At 42.8% G+C, this 26552-nt stretch overlaps 2 protein-coding genes across 6 annotated transcripts in view; both read right to left on the bottom strand.

The window, feature by feature from the left end:
* The window catches only part of Stat1 (signal transducer and activator of transcription 1), a 37668-nt gene extending 23938 nt beyond the window's left edge, over positions 1 to 13730 (bottom strand). Inside the window, exons 1-6 of one of the 3 annotated variants that reach the window (XM_052192206.1) lie at positions 13566 to 13730; positions 13110 to 13268; positions 10354 to 10484; positions 9819 to 9963; positions 6610 to 6708; positions 2659 to 2748 (exon numbers count right to left, since the gene is read on the bottom strand). In XM_052192206.1, coding sequence (XP_052048166.1) covers positions 2659 to 2748; positions 6610 to 6708; positions 9819 to 9963; positions 10354 to 10481 — 462 coding nt within the window. In that variant the 5' untranslated portion in view covers positions 10482 to 10484; positions 13110 to 13268; positions 13566 to 13730. The remainder of the gene's footprint in view (positions 1 to 2658; positions 2749 to 6609; positions 6709 to 9818; positions 9964 to 10353; positions 10485 to 13109; positions 13269 to 13565) is intronic. The other 2 variants (XM_052192208.1, XM_052192207.1) reach the window with 2 other exon arrangements.
* Positions 13731 to 24050: 10320 nt separating this feature from the next.
* The window catches only part of Stat4 (signal transducer and activator of transcription 4), a 101674-nt gene continuing 99172 nt past the window's right edge, over positions 24051 to 26552 (bottom strand). For all 3 annotated transcript variants that reach the window (XM_052192325.1, XM_052192326.1, XM_052192324.1), the window contains 3 exons: positions 25964 to 26030; positions 25459 to 25567; positions 24051 to 24337 (listed from right to left, as the gene is read on the bottom strand). In XM_052192325.1, the coding sequence (XP_052048285.1) occupies positions 24311 to 24337; positions 25459 to 25567; positions 25964 to 26030 (203 nt within the window). In that variant the 3' untranslated portion in view covers positions 24051 to 24310. The remainder of the gene's footprint in view (positions 24338 to 25458; positions 25568 to 25963; positions 26031 to 26552) is intronic.

The following is a 26552-nucleotide window of genomic DNA, read 5'->3' as shown; positions in this document are numbered from 1 at the left end:
TGAGAGTCCCTGAACAGATGTCAACTCGATCGTGTAAGAGTCACTGAACGGATGTCAACTCGATCATGTAATCTTGTGGACAGCTGATGGTTTAGATTGATCTGGAAAGTGGATTGATGAGTCGGTATGGGTGCCACTGGTCTGTCAGCACTCAGGAGATGAATGGGCTACCCAGAGCTCCGAGAAGAACAGGCTAGTCCCATTAGCTTCAAACAAGTTGCCCTGGTCAAGTTCCTTGAGTTCCAGACTGTATTCCTAACACCAAATCAGGAATACTCATTTCAAACAGTCAAAGAACTTTTTCAGAGGTGTGTACGCATTCATTCCGATGCAACAAAAGTGGAGACTTCAAGGACACGAGTGGGTTCAGACTGACCACCCACTCTCCCAGCACATGCGGGTGTTGTGTGCCTACCTTGAATCTAGATGACCACCACATCCTAAGCACCAAGGCGGGAAAACATTTACCTCTTGGTACTGTGTTAAGACTGCAAGTAAGCAGGATATTATGAATGAAAAATGTGTTTTCTGTTTATTGGGGCTCTATCAATCCTCCACACTATGAGCTAATCTACAAGCGACATGTCCACAATCTTCCAAAGGGCTTCCTACACTATTGATGTCCCTCTACATCATAAAGACTAAAACAGTCAGGAATGATTGGGAGAGTTAATCTTGGCCTATCTGCTGTGAATATTTTATGGATTTATAGTGGGTCATTTAAATCCAAACATTTCGACTTTTATCTTAGCTGACTCTGGGCAACTCTGAGTGAGCACCTCGTCTGGAAATGACTATCTGCAGGCTTGTAACAAGAAACAAACTATCGTGAAGCATGTCCTCCACCATCTGCTCCAAGAAATATGAACTGTGTTGGGTTACCATGAACTGCAGCCCTTGGACACCCCCCCTCCAATAGTCAGAACCTTTACATTGCAACCTCTAGCACATCATCCACAGTCATTCTCCACCAAAACTGCTTTTCACTGTTACTAGTTAAGTACTCAGAAAGAATGTCTTCTTTGTTGTATCTCTATACTTCTCCAGAGTCGTGTAAGTTAGCCCATCAATAGATGCCCCAGCGTAGGGAAACCGAGGGAGGGTAGGTGGGACTGGGTTGGGTGGAGGAACCTCATAGAAGCAGGGGGAGGGAAGATGGGTTAGGGGTTTTCTGGGATGGGGTTGGGGTGGGGGGAACGGGAATAACATTTGAAATGTAAATAGAGAATATATTCAATAAAAAAGTTAGCCTAAAGAAGAAATGAAATTGATTTCTGAGTGATGCAGTAAATAATCCTGCTGAGCAAGTCCTTTATATTTTAATACTAAAATAGATTTATAATTATAAAAAAGTCATTTATCAAAATTTGAAAATGTAAAACATTATCAAACTTACACCACCTGGTTCAGAGTCTAAATTTTTATTTCTCTGTACAATTGTGTGTGTGTGTGTGTGTGTGTGTGTGTGTGTGTGTGTGTGTACACACGCGCACGCAGATTCATGTGGAGGCCAGAGGAGAATGTTGAGCATCTCTCTCTGTCAGTCTCTGCTGTTTCCTTGAGACAGGTTCCCTCCTTTGAGCCTGGAGCTAGGCTGGCAGGAAGCCAGCCTCTGTGACATCAGTAATGCCATAGTAAACCTGAGTTACAGATGTAATTTGCTACACACAACTTATTAAATGGGTTCTGGGCATCTGAACTCAGGTCTTTATGCTTATTTGACCCATGAGCTATCTCCCGTCCTTCCTCATCATATCTGAATGTCTTTCAATGATTTTAATAATCTCATTGTGAAGCATACAATAGAAAAAAACAAGCTGATGGAAAACTTCATCCCTTACAAGTAAGAAGGCTGAACAGACACGCTGGAGTCCTGGTGTGTTCACCAGGACTACTAGGGTCCTCTCAACTTACATGAGAAATCATATACTCACTCTTCAAATTAGCCTCGTTTGATTGGGACCTAGTCACATTTCTACATATCTGTCCTCTGGATTTTCCTGGCTATTTCCACAGTAAGGTCACTTACTTCTACTTCAGTGAAGCATTTCCCTAATGCTGCAGTAGAAAGCCACTGCATGAATATGGGGTTATAAAGGGTGCTGTCCAAAGCGCAAGTCCAGGCCATGCTCCTGTTACCCAGACCCTCTCTTCAGGACAGACACGAGGGGACACCCTCAGCCATTTGCTGTCATCAGCCATCTTGAGGATTTATCTTAAAGTTGCTGGAAACATCTTATTCTAACCAGAAATGTACTGAGATTCTATTTGCACGAAATGGCTTTTGTTCATCGTCTGAGTCTTAGGGTAAACAGTGCTCTAGAAGGTGGGTCGTGCTTATCCTGAAGCCCCCTGTAACTCCAGGGATGCCCTGTGAGAAATGTGGGTACACGGGGCTGATAAGTGCAGCATCTAGCTTGTTGGACAAGGAGTGCAAAGCCAACCTTGACTGCATGATCCCATAAAGAAGAAAAAGCTCAGGGTTTAGAAGTCAAAGCAGAGGTTGTAAGACAAACAGCGTGCAGGGTTTCTTCTGGTTTAGGACTTTAGAATGATCTTCCTTTTCAACTATTAGTTACTAAGTTAGCACTCAGAAAAACTGAAACTTCTTCGAAGGTTATAGAGAAAAAACCAACACATGTATTCTGTGGTACTCACCATGACTTGGTCCTTCACGTTTCTGACTTTACTGTCCAGCTCCTTCTGTTTATCTAGCATCACAGTGTTCTGAATATTTCCCTCCTGAGCCTTTAATGGGAAACACACTGTTAGCAGCCATCATTTTCTCTGATATAGTTACTCACTTGATTACATGCCAAAGTGAATTCCGTACCTTGTGGCCTGCCTTATTCCAAGGCATTGCAAATCTTACTACACACTCCCCATATGTGTATTTAAAAAAAATAATCTCACTTTCCAAGGCCCTGAAAAATGCTGGCAAACTAACAATAAAACTGCAGGAGTTTGTGGATTGTACAAGCTTCCATGAATTCATGTAGTTTAATGACACCATTATTGAAGGCTGGTCAACTTCTGCACACAGACTATGTACACAGCTTGGTAACTGTTACCTTAAGACCTTGTGATTCCAAGTGTCTCCCCTACATCTGCCACACCTTCACCTGACAGCTTGCTGAACTCTCAAACTCAGGTCCTTACCAGGTACCATTTGGCTTCACCCTACTGACTCAGAGGCACACCAAAATTAAAAAGCACTGCCATCCAGGGCGATGGAACCCCTCTCAACCACAAAATCTATAGCAAATACAAACCTCAACTCTCCGGGGAATAATCAGACTTATCAGAAGGTTTAGAAATCAACACCTTTGTTCACCTTGGGCAAACCCTGGTTTGTTCATGTAGGATACATTAGCTAGGTAAATGTCTGGAATATTCTGGACACAGCTGTGAGTAGAGTATTCACAGGATCCGAACGAAAACCAAGCCCATCAACAGAGCTTGCCCTTCACAGTACAGACGCTACCAGATTTTACCTCGTATTAGGAAAGCTTGCCCGACTAAAAGATTTAAGTTGACGTATTTTTCCCTAGTGGTTTTGGTTCTTTATTCATTACCCTTTAAGATATCCTATATGTTACTTTTTTAAACTAATAGATGAAAATATTTTTAAAACGTATATAGTAATGATCATACGACAATTCGGTTCATCAACCACTGGGTAATGCTCTAATCAAAGCAAACATATCTGTCTGCTCGTGTATCATTTCTTCATGGCAAACTGCTCAGCATCATGTGTAGTTTGGCACAGCCTGGCTCCTGGCTACAACAGCTACTCTACTGCGAAATAACACCATGGAGCGCCCCTTTGTCAAACTAAGATCTATACAACATTTGAAATGTATTCTTTTAGTCTGAGTCAGTCTCACGTATCACAGAGAAACCTTGACCTTACTACGTACTGAAGATTGCCTTGAACTCCTGAGCCATGTGTCCCCCCCCCTCCTAAGTCCTAAGGTTATAGGTACAAACCACCTACCAAGACAAGCTGGGAGTTTATGCTTATATTTAATGTAATCGGATTGTTGGCTTCGCTACATTTTGCTAGCCCCATGCACTGCTGTAGTCTCCCAGGCATTCTCTCCTATCACTACACGTCATATTTTCCCCATGGATTTCATATTTGTACAGTATTAGAAAACAGACTATGATTTTTACTGGGATCATAGAAAAATTACTAACTGAGGGAAAGCTCATATTTTCTGTTCTTAATTCTTTTGTGTTTTGTTTTGTTTGGATTTTTAAAAATCATCTCCTACAGACACGGCTGGGCTTCAGCATGCCATGTGACTTGGAAATCCTGACCTTCCTACGTTCAATTTATCTCCTTAATTAAAAAATTAATCTTAACTAAATTAGAAAACATTCTTGTGCTTTTAATTGTTTCCTTCTTGCATGCTGTACCACCAACATGGCGCCAATCCCAGTGGAAACAGCGGTCAGCATTGCCATGTGTTTCTGATATACTTCAGTGAAATACTGTCTGTAGAACATTACATGAGTAAGATACTATAGTGTGTGTGTGTGTGTGTGTGTGTGTGTGTGTGTGTATTTCAGTACATTTATGAGAAATCCACCAATTCTTATTTTATGAGATTTTTTTTTTTTATCAAGAATGGGCACAGGAATTTCTAGCACCTTTGAAGAGAAGCAAAGGCTTTTTCTTCTAATATCCAGTAAGATAGTGGATTATACCAATGGGTTTCCCAGTCATTGTCGACATATCTATATAATTCTGTGCTCTTGGAATGCTCTGAACAGACTCAGAATTTTTCGAATTTAATTTGTCCCACCTGTAGGAACCACACACACAAGTGTTTTACTGAGATCCCACCAACTCCACTGTCCCCCAAACTGAGTTACTTTTTTCTAACATGAACAAGGCTTGTCATCCATCCTAGTTAGACAAACATAAGGATGAAAAAGCCTTAACCCCAGAAGCAGGAAATAGCAAAGAACTGTTAGACCAGAGCACTGTGGAAAGGTATCTGCTGGGCCTCCCCCTGGATGGAGTCCCACTCCACCCCACCTCCAAAGACGACGCCTTGGCAAAGTGCTCAGCCCTCCTCACCTGGGAGGTTTAACATTAACCTCTGCCCTGGTCATGGACTTTCTAACAGGAGCTCAAAAGCGCGCAAACTTTCAAGTTCCAGTGACTAGCCAGAAGGTGGGGCTGGTGTGAGAGAGCAGAGATGGCTCTGGTTGCCTGTTAAACCCGCCCTAGGCTGAAAGGCCCAAAGTGAAGAGAGCCACACCAGTCTGCAAAGGTGGCAGTCTGTCCTTCTGCCATGCTCTGCTCCCAGCTGTCCTTGCTAATCCATCTGGAATACAAGGAGAGCCTTGCCTACTGTTAGAGCGAGGACCCTCCATGAGGAAGAACTGCCTCTGCAGGCTCTACATGCATGCCAGGGGGCAGACAGGCATGGTCTGAAAGGAGTCGGGCAGCCAGCCTCCGCTCTAAGGCAGATGCTCGACTTTGCTCTCTAGGGGAGCTACCAAAGGAACCATTCTCTGAGTTTAGGACAAATGGCATTTACATACTGAACACATCAAGGTGCCTTCATTGTTACAGAGGAATAGTTAACTAAATGCCCAAGGAAGGTTCTCCAGGAATGTGACAAATGCTCATAAAGGCAGAGAGAAAGGCCACATTGCGTTTGTTCCCTTTCTATCCCCACCATGACACAGTTCACCTGGCGTTCTCTGCACTGACTTTCCTGTGTCCTCTGCATTCTCTTTCCACTGCTGGAATGGCTGGGTCAGAGGAACTCAGACCACAGTGGTTTCAGACACCTGCCTTATCTTGTTGTTCTCACATATCTCAAGAAAGAAATACAAATGTCACTGCAACTCAAAACCTTCCCTGCACCCAGTTGCTGGGAAGGCCTAAGGGATGCCCAGCAAAACGATGACTCCAAACATCAGCCTACAGCTCTGACTCATCTGCTGTTTGATGTCATAAACATTTAACAAGTGTCTTAATCCTGTTAATGATGCTTTTATTTTCCTATTAGTTTTTTTTTCTCCTCTTCCCAAATCTGTTGTGTCCGACAGTCACCCTATCCCGGCCTTTCTCTGACATCTCCTTCAGCAGACAGCATTACCATTGTGGCTGTGACTTAAGTGCCAGCTGTAGAGTCATTCTGGGTTATTCAGTGTCCCAAAACACAGCCTGGACCTATGTGGTTTCTGCACCTCCATGAACTCTGAGTATGCCTCCCACGGCCACCCCTCTGCAAGGCTACCAGGATCTGATGTTTCACCTGCTTCAATTTCTATGAGAGAATTTTCCTGACCCTGACCTAAAGAACGAGGCCTTGCCCAGTCCCCTCATAATGGTATCTTCTTCACTCGTAGCACTACCTACAGGTGTCTCACTCATGTGCTGTTGTTCTCACTGGGAATGAACTCCATCACACAGTGACCTTTCTTAAATCTCAGTTCTAGAAAACTTCTGGTTCTGATTGTCTCTGCTTCCTGAAGTTATAAAATCAGAATGCGTATTCATCTCTGTTTTGAGAGAGGCCTTGGTATTATCTGTGAAATACGCAATTCATTTCCAACTCTTAGCATCCATTCAGAATAAAGTACCTGATTAAATCTTTGGGCATTTTCCAAAATCTTCCTTTCTTCCTTCAGACAGTTGTAGATAATCATGGACATCTGTACAGGATCTTCCTGGAAGTTATCCTAGATACGGGTGGTTAGGATAAAAATAAATCACAGAATAACTGTGGGTTGTAATGGAACAGAATTTGAGAAATCACAGAAATCTTGGCAGCAGCGAAAGGCTCTCAAATAGGCAGAACTGTAAGTTAAGTCAGACACATAAGGAATCCATGGTGGACTCTGGAGGTGCTTTCTGGGCTACACCATTCAACTCCACCAGACTTGGTGCACCTGCCTCCACACAACACACCACCGCCACAGGGTCTACAATAGTACTGCATGTGATAAACTGCAGGGTTGGGGTCTACATACAAAGATCTCTGCCCTTATAATAACATAATGGCTTACTTACAGGAAACAGAGCTTTTGATATGTTCCTACTGTCTTTCCAAACCTGTATCTATACTGATTAGTATTGTGTCAGGACTCTCTGAAACCAAGTTCTCAGCACAAAGATTCATTTGCCCCAGAGGGACAAAGCACAGGGAATAAGAGACAAAGACAGGAGCAAAAGGATGAGGGAGAAGAGGAAAGGAACAAGAGAGGGAGAAGGGGTGTCTGTCCTAGGAGGGGACAAAGGACTGTCTTTGAATAGAGAAGAGACAGATGTGGCCCATAGAAAGGCCCATACTCCTTAAAGGTAAAGGAGTGGTTCTGAAGGTCCTTGCCCCTAATTGGTTCTTGATCAATCAATAAAGATGCCAGCGGCTAATGGCTGGGCAGAAAGAGACGGCCAGACCTCCAGGTTCCCACAGGCTAGGAGGGAGGAGGAAAAGAATGGGGATACTTGGAGAGATGGAACAGACTCGGAGCTGCAGGGGAGATCTTCCAGAATGTTGGCAGAAGGGGGAAGCAGCCCACCCCACGGAAGCTTCACAGGTGATCGTGCAACGAAGCTGGGGAAAGATTTAGAGGGGTTGAGCAAGGAGTAAAGGTAAGGGCAGGCTAACCACAGGAGGCGTAAAAGAACCCGGCCACTGAGCCTGTAAGCCAGGTTAAGAATGAGCTAACAGCTAACGTGTGTGTGTGTGTGTGTGTGTGTGTGTGTGTGTGTGTGTCTTTCATCCACAGATCCGAGATAGCTCCTGGGCAGGTGTCTCAAAGCGGTGTAGCCACAACTCCCACTACAGAAACCCAGTGTTAGGATGAGGTGTTTTAACTTTAACTGGGCATGTTAACTAGGGCAGCCAAAGGGGGTTTGACTGCTGGACTTAAATACTTTGATAGGTGGACCTTGGCAGTCAGCTTCAGGGGAAGAAGTGGCCAAATAAGGAAAAAGACCTTGGGGACCCACTTTAAGAATGTAAACTATGGGTTTTTTAGCAAGGCAAAGGGAATTCAGAAGGGCAAGGCTTGCCACAGCGACATGCTCAAATAGGCAGTGTCCCCTTCTGTATCAAATTAATAGAGCTTTAAATTTATCATATTAGACAAAGACTCCATTAACTAGTAGTAAATTTGATTTTATTTGATTTTTATAAATAGCAGAATTACAAGTATATCAAAGATTTGTTTTAAAATGATTTTTAAATTTATTATCCATAAATACCTGACTTGTGTAACTATTTTATAAATAATATTTATATGCCTGAAGTTATAGGAAAACTTCTTGGATAAAAAGAGGTCACGAGTATGAAGTCTGTAAAATCTTGGCTTAATAAAAATGTTTCTTTTCCTTGAGAAAGTTTACTTTTTGTCTACTAACTTTTAAATAAGGTATTTGTTGTTTTTATTTGGTTGTTTTTTTGTTTTGTTGTTTGTTTGTTTGTTTTTGAGACAGGGTCCCTCTGTGTAATTCTAACTGTCCTGGAACTAATAGAGATCCACCTGCCTCTGTTTCCTGAGAACTAGGATTAAAGTCATGTGCCACCATGCCCTGCGACATAAAGGATTTTTATAAACACAAAATACTTCTTTTATAAATTAAGACCAAAGTTACTTTAACTTACAAAATGTGAGTAATTTGATTTAAAAGGAAAATCTTTTCACACATGGAACATGAGGGTTGGGGATAGCATTTCACATGTGGATCATGAGGGCTGGGGATAGTATCACATTTAAAAGCCAAAGCCAGACTCCGGCAGACTAAATGAGTACTCTGATCCTGTGTCATACCTACACTTCATAAACACTCTAGTATCCATCCTCCGGGACATCTTGAAGACAGCTATCTTCTTTTACGATATAGATACAACATAAGAACCATTCACAATAGTCCTTAACTAGTTCCTCAACACAGGCACTGAAGTAAACTTTTAACTAGAAAAAAGAGACTCATCTCCATGTTTCTGTTTTCACCGGCAACGCTATTTTGCAAAGTACTGCAATCGTGTTCTTTATAACAAGGTGCCGCTGAACAGCCAGCATAAGATTGTTTTTCAAACAATCTAATTTTCCTTCTCATTTATCTAAACTCATAGATATGTTTAAGAAAAGAAGAGAAAAGAAGAAAAGAAAAGAAAAGAAAAGAAGAGAAGAGAAGAGAAGAGAAGAGAAGAGAAGAGAAAAGAAAAGAAAAGGCCCCCAACCGCCTAGAGTGTAATGTTTGCTTGTGTTTCGTTTCTGTTAAAACACGAAAATTCTGCAACTCAGAATGAGCATGGCAGCGCTGCTAAGTGTGTGCTGGGGGTCTATCTAAGGGCCCTGAATTCTAGACCATTCTTTGGCCTTCTCTTCCAGTGGAAACAAGTCTGCCAGTGAGTCTAGTCCAAGTCGCTCACCCACTTATGAGTAAGGCTTGAATGAGCCAAACAAACCTTCCTGGAAACTCTTCACCTGGACCCACAAGGACCGAAGACCAAACTGATCACTAGAATTTCTTGGAATTTAATGTGTTACCATAGCTCACTGCTCTGAAAATGAAGCCTCTTTCCTTTGGTATAAATACTAATAATTTCCAGCCATTTTTTTTCACTTAGACCTGAAAACTCTTATGTGTTGATAAAAGGAATCGATATTGCATTTATTTATGATTTATACACATTAGGCACGTAAAGAGAGTGTTTCTGTACTTCTGTAACGTCTTTAAAAGCCCAATGAGCGTGCACTCAGTAGCATCTGCTGAGTAAAAATAAATAAAAAGCTTTAAGTAGGCAGAGACACTTCAAGTGAGGCACGAAGCCAGCCCGTACCTGGAGATTACGCTTGCTTTTCCTTATGTTGTGCTGCAGCAAGAAATTATTCTCCAAGGAAAAGCGGCTGTACTGGTCGTCCAGCTGAGAGAGGAGGTCGTGGAAGCGGATGGTGGCGAACGAAACATCGTAGGCCGCGTGCTCCCTAGGACAGCAGGTACTTAGTTTTTCTCTTTAAGTGGACATTGTTTTACTAGCAGTTTGCATAGTGTTTCTATCACACACACAACGGACATGAAAAATTATAGGAAGTGTCAGATATTCGTACAGAAAAACCAGTTGTGGTATGTCTCCAGAAAGAAAAGAGTCAGCAGGAGTCTGGGCTTTCTGTGCCAAACATTTTCAGATTCATTTAAAATTTTTGCCCTTAGCAGACAATATGTTTTAAAACAGAATAGAAAGTGCTTAATGGCGAAAGAATTTGGTTTTATGGCCATTGGTGAAATTCGCTTTCTGTAAACACGGCTTCAGGTTACTTCTTCAACAAATACTTTTAAATCATAAGCTGCACCCCCTAGCAGCGTGGTTCCCTTACCAGTCTTGCTTTTCTAGCCACTGGGCCAGGTACTGCCGGATTTCCATGGGGAAACTGTCATCGTACAGCTGGTGGACCTGCTCCAGGAACTTGGAGTCTAGCTGCTGAAGCTCGTACCACTGGGACATCCTCTGCAGAAAGAACACGCGTGTGAACTGACACCCACAGCCCCTGACATCCTCTGCAGAAAGAACCTGCGTGAAACTGACACCTACAGCCCCAGGCAAAGCCTCTATCCCAGGGGTCCGTAACCTTCCTCACAGCCTGATGCTTCAACACAGCTCCTCATGCTGTGGTGAGCCCAACCATAAATGTATTCTCGTTGCTATTTCATGACTATAATTTTGCTACTGAGTTGTAATGTGAATATTTTTGAGGATAGAGGGTTGTCACGGGAGTCGTGACCCACAGGTTGAGAATTGCTGCTCTATCCAGTTGGTTGCTAAAAAACAGTACCTGAAGGGTATTCATACCCAATATTTTTGTTGCATTTTAGAATCATCTTTTTTTTTTCTTCTACAGGAAATAATAGGCTCAGGTGTTTACTCAAATGTCTAGGCAGATACTCTGGTAGCACCTCTGCCCTACAAAACTACCTCTGCCCTAGAAAACACTACCCTTTCCCTTGATATGATTTTCTTCAGAGTATTTATCACCCTGACTCACCACATATTTTCTCTTGTACCTTCTTGTCTATTTTTGTTTGAAGAAAGGGAGCTGGAATAATGTGAGGTACAACTTAGGTATCCAGTAAACATTACTTTAAAACCAAATTAATACTTTCTAATCAGGCAAATAGTTATTAGAATTAAGATAGTTCACAAGCACTTCCTAAAGCTTTTCCTACAAATCATAGTACCCTGTAAAGCTGGTATTCTATGATTGTTACATGTTACTTATTGTATGTGTGATTGCATACATGTACACATGTGCCACGGCACAGAAGCGGTCAGAGGACAGACGGCCTGCAGGAGGGGGCACTCCTTCCTCCTGTGAGTCCTGGGAGTGAGGTCACGTCCTCCAGTGAGGCAGCAAGGCCTCTACCCACTCAGCCCTCTCTCTTGCTTAAGTGGACGTATTTATGATTCATAAAGTATTATTTGTTAAACACATTTTAAAAGAAATAATTTTTTCTTTTGTGCCTAAACAATAAAGCTGGCACAAAGAAGTCCCAAATCTCAATAGTAATTTTTTTGTTGTGTTTATTTTTGTTTGTTGTTTGTTTTTTGTATACGTGCAGGCAGTCACATGTAGAGGTCAAAATTAGTATCAGGGTATCAGCCTCAATCCTTTCTCTAGTTTATTTATTTATTTATTTATTTATTTATTTTTTGAGACAGGCTCCCCAGCCAACTCTGTGCTCCTAGCCCTGAAGTCACAGGTGCATGTCACTACACCTGGATTTTCTTTTCTTTTTTTTTTTTGAATGTTGGTGATCTAAATTCAGGTCCTCATACTCGCACAGCAAGAACTATTTGCAGTAAGCCATCTTCAAGAGCCCCTAATAATGACGGGCTGAAATAACAGCACTTGGGGAAACTGAGGCAAGAAGGCTATGAGTTCAAGGTCAGCCTGAGCCTCATACTGACACGAGCCTAGCCTACAAGGCTACACAGTGAGTCACTGGCTCAGAAAAAGAAATGTCTTTTCTTTCATACAGCATAGTCAAATGCCATTTGAAATGTTAAAATGATATTTATCCCTTCAGATTAATGATGGAGTCAGTTTTTATAACCCAAAGGTTAAAAGTTACAGCAATCCCTAACTTAAGGAAGTCTTAAGATGAGATAGAAACAATTTACCTTCATATAACGGGATACACACCACTACACATTGGCACCACCACAATTCTGAGTGGGAAAGAGACTGTAGCACTGCCAGACCTCTGAGGAAGGATCTGTACTTTGATGTAGTGTATGGAACTGTGTGGATAAATACCTGTTTTCAAACACTCATGTGCAGGAATGAAGTCATGTCTGCTGCACAAATGTCCCTCCAAAGGATCGTAAGGAAATGTCTAGCCTACAAAGCAAGCCGCCCTCCCAAATACCATTGGGAAGGTCTCCAGCCCACCACTGTGGCATGTCTGTAAACCTGGGTCTGGCAAGACCATCCTTAACACCTAGGAAACAGAGTTTGGGGTCAGCTCTTTCCTGTTTCCATGCCTCCAACACTCTATCCTCCCAGTCTAGCCCGTGCTACACAGACTAGACCACACTGTCGCCAACAGTCAGAGTTCTGTGCAGATGGCACTTCTTCCTAAAACTGTCTAATCATTCCCATATCTAGCTTTCTTTGGCCGGTACCTTGTGGGGGTTTGCACTGTTTTAGAGCATCAGCTCCAACCTTCCTCTGGAAGCTTGTGATTGCCCACTGTGGTGCTGCTGTATGCATCCGAGCCTCAGAGGAGGGGATATACTTTGCTATCAGCATCCTCTGGACCCTAGCGTGCTGGGCATATGGCCTAATTGTGTTACTGAACACAGAACCGTTTGTTCCGCTGAGACCTTGTACGTATCAGTAGGAAAGCAAAAGCTAAACCCCTGGATGAACCTATAGTCCAGCATCCTCACTGATCAATCAGGACTCAAGTCGTTCCTGCCAGATAAAGCAGCCTTCACCATCCATCCACCTATCCCTAAACTTTTAGGTTGTGTTCGGGAAGTATTTTAGATAGTAATTATACCATTAGTGGTTCTGCAAGAACTTAAATACCACCTTTAAGTTTCTGAAAACCGGTAAGGGCTAATACTTACTCAGATTCCAAATGCTTTCCTTTCCACGAAGACTGTCTCCGGCTGTCTCCGGGTGCAAGTTGGGGATTCAACACAAGCAACCACCAGCCTCAAGTTATATGCCAGTTGCACACGCAGCGGTGTGGCGCCGGCTCAGGGGATGGAACAGTGCTGAAACGACTGCAAAAAGAAGAAAAACAGTTACAGTGGTGGAAAGGGGCGGGAGGTGAGGCGAGCAAGGGTTAAGTGGAAGATACAAGGTCTTCCGGGAGAAATGTCTATTGCACAAGTCTTTTTACCCTAGTGGTGCAAACGGCAGGATAAAGGCGCCAAGCAGCGCCAGGAGCTGGGCAAGCGGTCCCACTAGAGTTCTTTCTGCGGTCTGACAGGTCACCTGTGGGCAATAGACCCCCGCCCGAGGGGAGGGCGCCCCACTCCCACCCGCACCAGCACCCGGACCCGGACCAGGACCCCCACCTGGCGCTCACTCACTGCACGCAGGAGCTCGAGTCTGGGATGATCTCTCTCAGCCGCTCAGCTGTGTCCCAAGAGGGTCTGGGGGCGCGGTCCCCGAGGTCTCTGGGGAGCTTTGACAGACCCAGAGCTGAAAAAACGAAAGTACGCGGCAGGAGAAAAGGCTGGAAGGCGTCCCGCCTCCTTCCGCCTCTGCCAATCAGCTGCAGGAATTGGGCGGCTGTTCCACCAGTTCACCTGCACCCCCGGCTCCGTCATAGCAAATGCTTGGCTTTCCTGGTCCTCACGCCCCACCCCGCGTGCGAAACTTGGGGCTCCGCTGCACCGTGCAGACCGCAGACTGGAGGTTATGTTTACAGGGTTAGAGAACAACGAAAGGAAACTATATGCTTGCACACGCTCATTTTTGGAGATCCTGCATTTAAGTAGCCGCATCACTGCGGACTCAGAATTGGGGACTAGAGATTAACCTTCCCGTTACTAAAGTCAGAGCTTAATTTACCAGTTTGTGAACATTTAACAAGGCGTACTTGGCCTTGACTCGGCAGTTGTGGAGAACTTGCTCTTGCAGAGGACAGGGCTTGGATTTGCAGGGGCGGGCATGGCCTTTCCCAACTTTGGTTCCAGGGGTCTAGTGCCCTCTGGTGACATCCACAGGTACCAAGCCTGCATGAAGTACACATACTTACAAGTGAGCAAAAAAAAATCATGAAATAAAATGAATACGTATAATTAGGATGTTTAAGAAAAATAAAGCTTTACACAATTGACACCTCCGTTACTGAAACGTTTGTCCTGCTCAGCCATCTTGATGACAGGCTGCCCTCTTCGCTCCTTCCTTTCTCACTGGACTTCGCTATGGCCCCCATCTCCATTACTAAACCACTAAACTGAATGTGAGGGCCTTATCTATCCTTCTCCCATTGTGCCTCTCACTGACGACCTCCCCTGTAACTTCCACGTCCTGAAGCACTCCTAGAGATATACTGACCCACGGCTCTCGGCTCTCCTCCGAGTGCCACAGTTCCCCTGTCCTTGGATATCTACTGACTCTGTAAGCCAATTGGACTCAAAACACGAGTCATCATCTTCCTCCTCATACCTGGTCTCAGTCTGGAAACGGTGAGGGCCAAGCCATAGAAGTTGCCCATTTAGTCCCCTGGACTAGGTCCTCAGGCCTCAGTGGGTCTAGCTCTTGTTTCTACTGCTTCCATCACCCCATCCTCCTACCGGTATCATTACCTGTGTCATGGCTTCTCTGATGTCTGCTTGGCTTTGGCTTTGCACTCCCACTTAATTCATCTGCCATACACTAATCTTGGTGATTTTTTTAAAAATCAAATTGCAAAACTGATCATGTCATGCCAATCTAAAAATTTCATGATAGCTTTTCTTGCTTGTTCCTAGACAATTCAAATTTCTCAATATATCCTCTAAAGCCCTGTTCCCCTATCGCTGTCTTAATCTCAGCTTGTGCTGCTCTTTTCATTGCTTGCTACAGCAATTTTATTCTTTGAATAAGCAAAACTCTTTCCCCAAACTCAGTCTTATCACCAGCAGTGTTTCCTCTGGAAAGGCCTCTAGGCCAACATCTGTATTCTCAAATTCTTTGTTTGGTAACCAGCTCATGTTAGAATCTAGGATCAGCTGGGTGGTGACAGCATTCAGCATTAATCCCAGCGCTCAGCAGGCAGAGGCAAGCTGATTCCTGTAAGGTCAAGGCCAGCCTAGTCTAAAGAGTGAGTTCTAGGACAGCCAAAGCGACACAGAGAAACCCCTCCTTGGAAAACCAAAACCAGAGCCAACCAAATAAACAAACAAAACCCCCCTCAGATCACATGTCACTTTTCCACATAGATATCAGAGAGGACCAACTAGGTCTTCTTAGAATGCACACCCAGAGAATCAACAGTTCCTTCAAACAGATGAAATTTGAATCAAGCCTTGGACAGCACCACAACTTTAGTAAGCAGAAAATCTAAATAATTTTCCAGGGATGTGTATATATGTGTGCACACATATTATAGCCTTTATAGACAGAAACAGTCTATTTTCTTGTCATGCATGCACCCTCACAAAGGCACCACAGAACTGATTCCTAGTCTAGGTTCTCCACAAATGTCCCTGCCTGTCTTCCTGTCTTGTGGTTGTCTAATTACCCAAGCACACTTGTTTATATTTTCCCTCAAGGTTTTCATATTTTTGAAGTGTCTAAGTCTTATTATCTGTAAGAGTTAAAGTTTCTGGAAGGAAATTACTTTCTTATTTTGCTTGTACTACCATGTAAGACGTCCGTCAGCTGTGAAACCGGTCAGGGGCAAGGCCACTAGGTCTCAACCCTCCTCAAAGAAGTAGAGACGACCAAGGAAAGCTGGAAGCAGGAGAGCTCTTCCCCAGGGAAAGGCACACCAATTATTTTTTGGTCCGGTGCCCGAAAAGTCAGCCCTAAAAACATACAAACAAGTAGCATTATGTTAAAAGAAGAGATTCTACTTAAGTTTACACATGTAAGAGCAATTAGTGAAAACAGAGGCCATGTTTGTGAGGGAGTGTGGGGAGGGGTAGATGAGAGAGTCTGGAGAGGAGAAAGGAGAAATGCTGTGATCACATTCTCAAAGTTTAAAAGATGAAACATGTAAGGACAAAGAGTAACCACACCGAAAAACAAAACAGAAACCTAGAAGAAAGAAACGTCTAAATACAGGATATTATCACTCGAACACATTATCATACAACATTCGACTTGGTAAACTGAATCTTTGTAACAACAATATCAAGTAGGCAAAAGATATAACACTAAGAAACAGGATGCCATGTCTGGTAGATTATAATTCTCTAATAGTTTTTTTTTTCCTTCCTAAAGTCTCCTGGGTTTGCTGACAGTAGAGCATTCCTGTCTGTGCTCTGCCTCAGGCTTCCGACTTCTCCCAGAAGTCCTGACATCTGAAGCTTGCCACATTCTCTGGCATGTTTGCTCTTGCCTCCTTCTTCCCTGTGTCAAGAAAATGGCGCAACTGCTCCTAAAGCCTGATCCAGGAAAGAGAGGCTCGGGGAACCCTCTGGAGCCTGCCACCTGGAGAATAGTCCAGTGTTGGCTTTCGTTTGTATCTCTGAGATTCCCTCCCACCCCCTGAAACAGCTACTTTACAAATGACAAAACAGTCATCAGAATAATCTTAAAAGATTGCAGTGCTGCTGAGCAGCAATTTAAAGCTACAAACACCAAGACTTGCATTGGGTTTGAAAGAGAAGGTCAAAGCATGACAAAAGGCCATTCAGTCACTGGGAATCAACCAGAAATGTCAGGTAAGAAGAAAGTTATTGCTTACTATGCTTGAAGTGGTATGGCCACAAAAGAAAGTCATGGTGAAGAGAAACCTAGGAACCACATTGTACAAGGAGTCATGGAGGCACTGGAGGGACTCCAACACATGACGTTACAGGGGAAAGGCTCAGAACCATTCTAAATCTCTCATTTAGTGAACATTTTTTTTTTTTGAGTGGGGACCTATTACTTATTTACCCCTTCTTGTATTCTACATTTACCCACTTATATTAATTGATTATACCTATCTAACTGTGCAAAGCATTTATAGTAACAAATATTTACAGTAACTAGAAATAGAAACATATAAATTCAACCAGGCAAAGCAAATGTCTAGATACTATCATTTACACAGTCCTACCAACACAGGAAGGATCTTCTGGTCCACACCTTCAGCAGTGGCCATGGTCTTCTCTTCTCTGTCATTTACACCTCTCTGGAATGTGACTGTGTCCTTCCTTAGCAGATGGAGAGGACTCTTCCTTTAACCTTTAAATCTAGGGCTGACTTGTGACTTGTTTTGAATAATATCAGGCAACAGATGTGGCATCATGTCACTACAGAACTAGTATTACAGCGTCTCAGAGTCCTGCCATGTCTGGACCAGTCAGGCTAGCCTTTTGAGGAGTAAAAGATGACTCTATGGGCCACTGTTGTTGGGTCAGTACTGTTCTCTAAGCTTAGGCCTTAGATTTGTGAGAACACCCAGGCAAGATCTGACAGGCATGACTCAGTTGAGCAGAACTCTGCTCCCCACCATTGCTAGCCTCACTAGCAATATTAAATGGCTGTTTTGCCACATTGGGTTGGAGGATGAGGTGCATTTGTTGTCCATGTGCTATCTATCAAATTTCTAATTCAGATCTTACAGGGTGGTGTGGGTAGGGAGTGGAGGGTGGACGGCAGGACATCCAAGAACTGAATTCTAAAACAAAAACTCTCAAGTGGAATAGGCCTAGTTCCCTTTCCCACAGCATGGCCCCAGAAGCATCTCTTTAAGGAACACCTTATCCTGTGTGTGTGTGTGTGTCTGTGTGTGTGTGTGTGAGAGAGAGAGAGAGAGAGAGAGAGAGAGAGAGAGAGAGAGAGAGAGAGACCCTCATCAACAGAACTTGTTAGATCTGCAATCTTTCTTCCTCGATCCTGTGGCAGCTAAACAGCCAACAAAGAAACTTATAGTAAAATGTTTACAGACTTCCCCTTGCCTCTCAGCTGGCATGTTCTAATTTAGCTATACCGTCTTGTCCGTAATATCACTACAATCAAAATGTCTATCCACTGGAATTTATAAAAATGTCTGCCACTCCTTTCCCACCCTCCTGGCCAATTGTAAATCTTGCAGCTGGGACCATGCAGTCCCAGAAGGCCACTTCATTGGACATCCACCCTCTGTGTTTACCTGGAACGTGGTTGAACACAGTTTTTTAATTCTTTGGTTTTCGATTTTGTTTAATACCTTTCCTTGGTGTTGGTTCTCTTCTCAGCAAATAGCAACTCTCTAGGAGCCCTGGATCTTGCAACTTTTGAAAACACAAGGTACATGTCATGTTTCAAAGTTGCTGTGTGCACATGATAGTTTTCTTCCCAATACACATTTTAGAGAATGACCGTGTACTGCCAAACTACAGGCTTTTCATTAACTAGAAGTGGTACATCAGGCAAAGTTCTACTGAATATTATAATATTGAGGAGGGAGAGATAGCTTAGTGGTTAAGAACACACCCTTTTAGGGAAGATTGGAGCTGAGTACCCAGAACCCCCACATCAGGCATCTCATACAACAATCTGTACCCCCAACTTCAGGTCCAGATGATCCTAAACCTTCTGGCTTTCAAGGACACCTGGATGTTCTTGGTGTTCATAAATTCATCGGGAATACACACATTCACATGCAAATAATCAATATATTTTTTTAAAGGTTATAGGGTAGAGAATCCAGTCAAACTGTTAAAACTTTTACAATGTTCTTGGATTTATAGGAAATGTATCATAAGGAAATGACCCAGTATGTGTAAAAGATTTGTGCTGCAGGGCACTGTTACCGAAACTCCATTTGAATCATTGAAAAGTCTTCTCGCTGATTAAAGCACAATTCATATGACAGAATATCAAAGTTATGCTAACTAAGACACTGGAAAATATCCAATTAACAACTAAACTTAAAAAGAATAAAAGACAGTGTGTATTGTAAAAATCCTGCAAATGTAAATAAATAAAACCCACTGAAAATATCCTAAAATGTTAATGTTAAAGTGTAGGGTCGCATGCACAAGCTTTTTAAAATGTCCTTAAATCCTTCAGAAACAGCACACTGGGCACGCTCTGCTTTAGGACCCCGCAGGCGGCAAGGGCTGCGTTTACCACTAGGGGCGCTGCGGCCGCGCGGTCTGCAAGCTGCGGCGGGAGGAAGGCGGCTGCTGGGAAGAGCCACACCACGTGCTTTCGGGGAACTCAGCCGGCACCGAGAAGCTGCCGCTTTGAGGGGAAACCGAAAAGCGAAAGCAACTGCTAGCAGGCAGTGCGCAGGCGCGGGCCCGGGGATTTCCCACAGCCTGTCCGCCCCGCCTCCCGCCCTCCGCGCCGTGGACTGCGCAGGCTCGGGGCCCCTACTCCGGGTGGACTTGGGAAGCTCTGTCCTGCGTGGGGAAGGCTGAGTTGAGTCTAGTGACTTGAAGGGAGCGGAGGGCTTTAGTCTTCCATTTCCATTCTTCTCGTGGCCCTCCCTTCCACGCTTGCACACCAGCAGCCTCACATCCTGAGCCGGGACCCACAGCCAGGGATGGGGGTGTGGGCAGCTCTTTCTGCTCAAGGCCTACCTAAGGGGCACACCCTTTCCTGATGTGTTCATGCCCTCTGCCATTCAGGGTGATCACGTAGGCAGTATGGGAGATGAACAAAGGGAGGAGGATATTATTCTGATTTTGGCTGATAAAAACCAGTTTGACCCCTTGCTTGCCATATATATATTATATATATGACATATATAAGTATAATAAGTATAATAAAAGGAATATATATACCTTATACCATATATATATATATATACATATCTTATATATACCTTATATTTATATGTATATATATATCTTACCTTATACCTTATATATATATATATCTTATATATACCTTATACTTATATGTATATATATATACCTTAAGGTGTGTGTGTGTGTATATATATATATATACACCTTATATTTATATGTATATATATATACCTTAAGATATATATATATACCTTATATTATACTTATTATACTTATATATGTCATATATATAATACTTATATATACCATATATATGACTTAACTGAATCTGGGAGGCAGAGGGATTGAGATTCTGTAGCTTTCCGTAACTACTCAGAACCTACTGAAGGTGAACTTGATGCCAGTCTTGGTAGTATATTGAAGTACCTGTCTAGCTGTTCCTTCAATGCCTCTTTGGAAAGGACACTCCACCCCCATACACCATAACACACTGACCTCCACTCCTGTGTATGTCTAAACATACAGTTTATACATAAATCCCACAAGGCAAAAGGACACTGCTTTCCCACGTTAGAACAATGGAGCAGCTGTATAGTATATAGAGGCCAGGGCACTAAGCAAAACCTACTAAGGATTTTGAATCAACAGTCATGCAGGGAACTCAAAAACAATGTTCTAAGTGCCTTGTCCTGTAGAAGCCATTTCACGCAGAGGAATTGCAGGGGCAGGATGTTCATTTCAAAAGAATCCTTTGTTCGTTTGAGCAAAAACAGATATAATGAAGAAACAAAGTTTATCCTACCACTCTTATATTTTAAAATTCTCTTGGCTTTCTCCAACATTTACAATATGTCGGAGCCTTTAGCTTTCCCCACGGAGGGTCCTACGTGATTTGGGCTTATCTGCTGTCGGCTTCCTTGGGTTCTTGAAATGCCCCTAGGTTTTTAGCAGGAGTTGATGGACTGGCCTCCTGCCATGTTTAGGTCTTAGCTGAGTCACTTCCTAGGAGAGCCTTCACTGCTGGCTCCTTCCAATGCTCGTTTTATAACTCTCACAACACTTATTAAATCTGGCCCCTCTGTATTATTGCCTGCCTTCCTTTATCCTCACCAGAACATGGTAATTTCAGGATAACTTCTCTCCTGTAAATATATAGAATGACACTGTGCGCTTACCATGGGAGAACCTAGCAAACGGACACAGAAATCTTTGACTCAGATGGGAAATCCTGCAGAAGGGCAATGCTTGATACAGAGCAGTTCTCAGAACTATTTTTAATGAATTACTATCATTAACACTGAGGGTAGAAATCACAGGTTAATTCGGCTAAGCAGACCTTACCACAGGCCCTTCAGCCTACTGATCTGTACATATATGTTCTAAAAACTTCCCTACAGAGTGCAAATGAGCCAGTTCTTTATACACACCCTCCCTGCCACTCAGTGCCCGTTTACCCTGTGTAGATGGTTTCTTTCTTTCTTCACATAATGTCGCATACAAGATGCTTAAGGCAACCACCGCCCATCCTGACAGAAGAGACTGTTGTATAGGCCTGGTATGAGTAGCAATGCACATGAGTTTAATGAGGGCAGGTAGGGAAGGTTTCAGGACACTGGGTTCATCTTAGAGTGGACAGACATGGGAGCTGTTAGGTAGACCTGGGAGATACCTAAATCAAAGGAGAGTTGAGGAGAGTTCATGTCTATGATGGTAGATCATTTATCAACGCTTGGAAGTTCAGCAAAAGGTAAAATTGAGAGGAAGTTCTCTCTGTGCTGTGTCAAAAACAGGTGTGCTCTGTTTAGATAGGAGGGTATAAAGGAGACTATTTTGCGAGTTTACAGTTTGTACCTTTTATGAAGAGGATACTTAGTCTTGCAGGCCAGCCAACCAACAACAAGAAGGAAGCACTGTTCTTCTTGTATCCAAACTCATTAAGTGCTTATTAAGGTCAGATTGTGCAGGACTCTAGGGATCGTATTGATAACTGGACTTTGTCCAAGTGCATGCAGAAGACAGACGAGGAGTCTGTCCAGACAAGAAGGGATCTCCGTGCTGGGGACTTAGACGGAGCTATGGCCTGAACCCTTTCTTATGCAGACACATATGAACATTTGGCAGGAAAGTTATTCAGAGCCTGACACACGTGTGACTATTATTAAGGGAAAGTAGACACAACAGGATTAGAACTGAGAGACTGAAGGGATGAGTGAAGCGTCACAGCCTTCAGAAAGCTCTAAGAGTCATTGTCCTTATTCAGAGCGATAGTGTTAAATATACCATTGCCTATGAACAGCTTCAAAGAATAATGTCTTTACTTAAATAAAATAAAATCCAAAAGATTAAAAAAAGAAACTGGCTATATTGAAATATATATCTAGTGAACTTGGTGACACATAAAACCAGATTGAAATCACCTTTGTGACACAGTGTAAGTGCTTTTTTACTAGTGGCCTTAAATAAGATCTAGCAGTGGGGCTATCATAATTTCTAAAGTGTGCTTAACATATTCAATATTTTGAGGGAACTTTGTAATGAGGCTACTGTAATATGATGTAAAGGCAGTATGTGTTGTAATTTGCTGCTCTTTGTTTAAAAATGATGGAATTCTAAAGTCAGCTAGAAGTTAGTGGAAATAAAGCTATGGCTTTTGCTGTTTGGGTTTATGAGCCCCTGAATTCTATTCATCTACTCCAGTAAAATGCAGAGTGTTCTGAGTTATTCAGAGATTTCAAGCAGGATGAAGTCTTGTGCGTCTTTATTATTGTATGATGCTTGCATGTGTGAGTGCAGATGCACGTGTGTACAGAATGCATGTGAGGCCAAGAGGTCAACTTTCAGGAGTAAGTTTTCTTTTCCCATCGTGTTTTAGAGGAGTATTCTCTTGTTTCTGCCAGGCTGCCTGTTCCAGGCTGACCTTTGAGTTCCTACACAATCTGTCTCTGCCTTCTGTATTGCCGTAGTTTACAGATGCAATATAGTTTTTAATGTGGGTCTCAGAACTGAACTCTGTTAGGCTCTGTGGTGTTTTTACACATGGAACCTTTCACTAGCCCTCCATTGATTGGAAGTGGAGCTCTGGCTACAAAATAAGTCATCCGGAGAGAACACCTTTAGCACATTAGTGTAGCATCGTCTTCATAAGGATCCAGACAGGTTGGTCTATGCCTTCCAGTGGGGATTCCTTAACTCTGGATTTGTTAAAGTTAATACTGACGTGATAAAAAGTTAATTTTATCGTATAGTTTTATTGTATATTAATTAGTTATACTGACAAGCCATATTTTTTTAAAAATGCAAGCAGTTGGATCACTATGTGCAGCAAAGGAGTGAAGGACTCTGCAAGCAGCAAGGATATGGATAATGGTGTATAAGCTGTGTGTGTGTGTGTGTGTGTGTGTAAGTATGTATGTGTGCACATATATACATATGATATTAAGGCCAAAGGCAGATATCAGGTGTCTTCTTTCAAGCCTTGAGCGATTCTACACGATTGCTATGGGCAGAGCGAGCAATCACAGAGCGTGTAGTGAGGCTCAGTGTACACCTACGGCTTATACCCCTGGAGTGCTCGTGAGCAGAGCACCTTCCTTCTCTCCATCAGAGAGACTGGAAGGTTTTACCCCTTCTGTAGTCTCAGAGTAAGCTTACAGGACCAGAGACTACTGGAATATGAAGGGATTCCTGAACCCATCCAGTTCAACATGGTCTAGAGATGTAAACTGTGCAACCGACAAGTGATGCCCGGAATCCACAGTCCAGGGTACTGCTTGCTTCCCAGGTTTTGTTTCCTAAGACCTTCCCCCATCTGTCCACTTTTAATGCGGTTAATGTTAGTGCATTTGCCCAGCATACAGGGATGACTCTGGATCCTTTTCCTACCGAGAGCCCCATCCCGGTAGCTGTGAGCATCACACATGTGATGAGTTCTGCCTAGCAATCTAGGATGAGGCTTCATGACTCATCCCTGCAGCCCTGTGAATCACATGGTCGGGCCCTGCCATTCCCCCATCTTAGGTCCACTTTGAAGATTCTTATCTGGGTTTTCCACTAAATCTTCCTGTGGCTTTGAGTAAAGCAGGCATGATTACGGGTTGTTGACCCACCCTGAAATGTTAACGTAGCTTTCGGAGCCAAAGTCTTAAGTAACACCTGAGAAATAAAACCAGAAACAAATGTTTTTGAAGGAGTCCTCTGTTATATTGGTACCAACACGGGTTTCTTAAAGCTGTCTTTTCTTGCAAGTTTATCCGGAGCTTGTTTTTTTTAGCATTTTAGTCGAAGTGCTCCTGGCTGGGAGTGAGAAGAGAGCTTCGAACTTCCTACCATTTTCTAGAAACTGGTATTTACAAAGCTGAAGAAATAAATTGTGATCTATGGTAAAGAACAGTCTCCAGTTTCAACTGCTTCCTTCTTTGAAGAGTCTGTTTACACCGTCATTCAGCAGAATATGGGGAATTCATCTAAAAATGAAAACGGAAATGATTGTTAAGGAAACTGCTTTGCAAATAAATTGCCGTTTTGATGGAGTAAACGCTTTTTTGTCTACTAAACAATCTGTAATCTTTCTACCAACTAACTAAGGATTCATTAAAGTAATTAGGGCTGATCAGCCTGAAATAAAAGGGATAATTGAAGTAGATTAAAAACTATGTTAAGAAGTCCACTCACGGGGGCAGGCAAAGTGGCTCAGCAAGAAAAAGCACAAGACACAAACACACACCCACACACTAATTTAAAAAATTCATCACACTAAAAATAATGATATAAAAATGGAGGCAAAATTAGCAAAAGTTCAGCTAGGTATAAATGACTTAATGAGTTAGATAGTCAGCATGGGGTTAAGGCGCCCAAGGCAAACGTGGATTTTTCATCCCCTGGAGTCTTGAAGAACTGAATACCATTTGACCTGTGGCATCTGGATCCTTCCAATGGATTCTGATGCATGTTCACCTTATGTAAATTGGGGATGTTGAACCCTTTAACAGCATTGGGGGATGGAAACAAATAGGACACATCTCAAGTGACATATATATTCTAATGTTATAATGTATTATAATGTACATATGATATATACCTATGCATTAGATTGTGACTTGAATCTTAAAAAAACAAACAAACAAAAACAAAACCCACTGTGCTGCTGCTGTTCTTCACGTTCTAAATGGAAAGGCCACAACAGCTGGCTATGCCACAATCAAGAAAAGTTGAAACTTGTGAAGCCTGAACTTCTTAAAATAACTACCAAAGTGGACTTGTAACCCCTGGCTGTGTGCGTGTTTCCTTAGCTAAAATACAAAGAGCTAGAGAGCGGTGTGGCTCATGGCTGCACCAGAGAGAAAAGTACAGGGATCTTTGGCCCTCTGGTTTTGTGGTAAACACCTTAAAGCAGTTCTAGTAAGCTAAGGTGTTTGCTCTCAGTACCTGCACAGTGGGCAGCACGCACTGTGCAAGGCAGCTTTTGAGTTCGTGCTGGTGAGCATGCTCTCTCCTTGCCTGTGCCATGCTGCTACCCCTGTGATTCACATGCCACCTGTGTGTCATTGAAAATACCCTAGATCAACAATGAAGCAGGAGGACATACTGCAGTTTCAATTGTCGTTGGGCTCAGGTTTTCTCTCAGCACAGCATATGCACTTGGAGACATGGGGAGAAGGTCTGATGGCGATTGTGGCTCCGTGGACTCACTTCGGCTTAAAGAGATAACAGGAAAATAGTACAGGGATTATAACATATTAGCTCAAGCTGACTTGCTGTGTCCAGGACTTGTCCAGTGCTTCATCTCTTTGTGACACTGAGCTGTCTAATTCATCACTTCATATCACAGCATTCAATCTGCTATAGACTATATGGCATATAAAAGGGCAGCTTTATAATTTCAACCTTAATAGACTGGATAGTGTGCCCTGAAGACTAGCTTTATGTGTTCAAAGAAATGAGGCATAAAATGTTTTACTGGGCATTAAAAATGCTTTATCCTCCATTGTATATACTCTGATCTGCCTTTAAATCTCTTTTAGAAAAGATTTTTTTGGGAAAAAAAAAGCAATTCAATAACAAATATTTTACATGTGACTACAGATACTCACATTGTTGAAATGGGGATAAAAACAGAAGGGACATAACCCTTGTCTCCCCGTTCTGTTGGTCTTGAAACTGAAAAAGAAAGGCACAGTGTTGAGGGGAAGATTGATAAAATTGGAAATAAAACATCTAGGAAAATATCCATAATGCTCAGCAGAAAATAAATAACAAGGTTGTCTTGTAATTCACAAAACCTTTTAGTTGAATGGAAGAAATGGCTACACAGGCAAACATGAAATTCATAAACAAAAAAACTCTTGGCAGGCTGATCTGACTTTGTGTGTCAACGACTCTAAAATGTCTAATCATTGAGACTGTACTTCTTCACCTGCCCTTTATGTTGTATTTAAGTTTGGCATTTGCGTCTGATTCATTTGTGTAATGGGGGAATTGATAGTGCTGTAGTGTCTCTCAAAGGTCATTGTCTTGAAGGTTCGGTTGCTGGTCTGTGGGCTCCTGGGCAGTAGTGGAACCTTTAAAACTTGGAGCCTTTAATTAGCCCAGAAGCCCTGAATACCCAAAGCACAAATCGCATAACAAATGACTCCCATGAAGAAGTATGGAGAGGGTCCTGATCCTGGAAAGGATTGACCT

This window comes from Apodemus sylvaticus, chromosome 9 (genome assembly GCF_947179515.1).
Source record: "Apodemus sylvaticus chromosome 9, mApoSyl1.1, whole genome shotgun sequence".
Classification (NCBI taxonomy): Eukaryota; Metazoa; Chordata; class Mammalia; order Rodentia; family Muridae; genus Apodemus; species Apodemus sylvaticus.
This window is presented reverse-complemented; position numbering and strand designations above follow the sequence as displayed.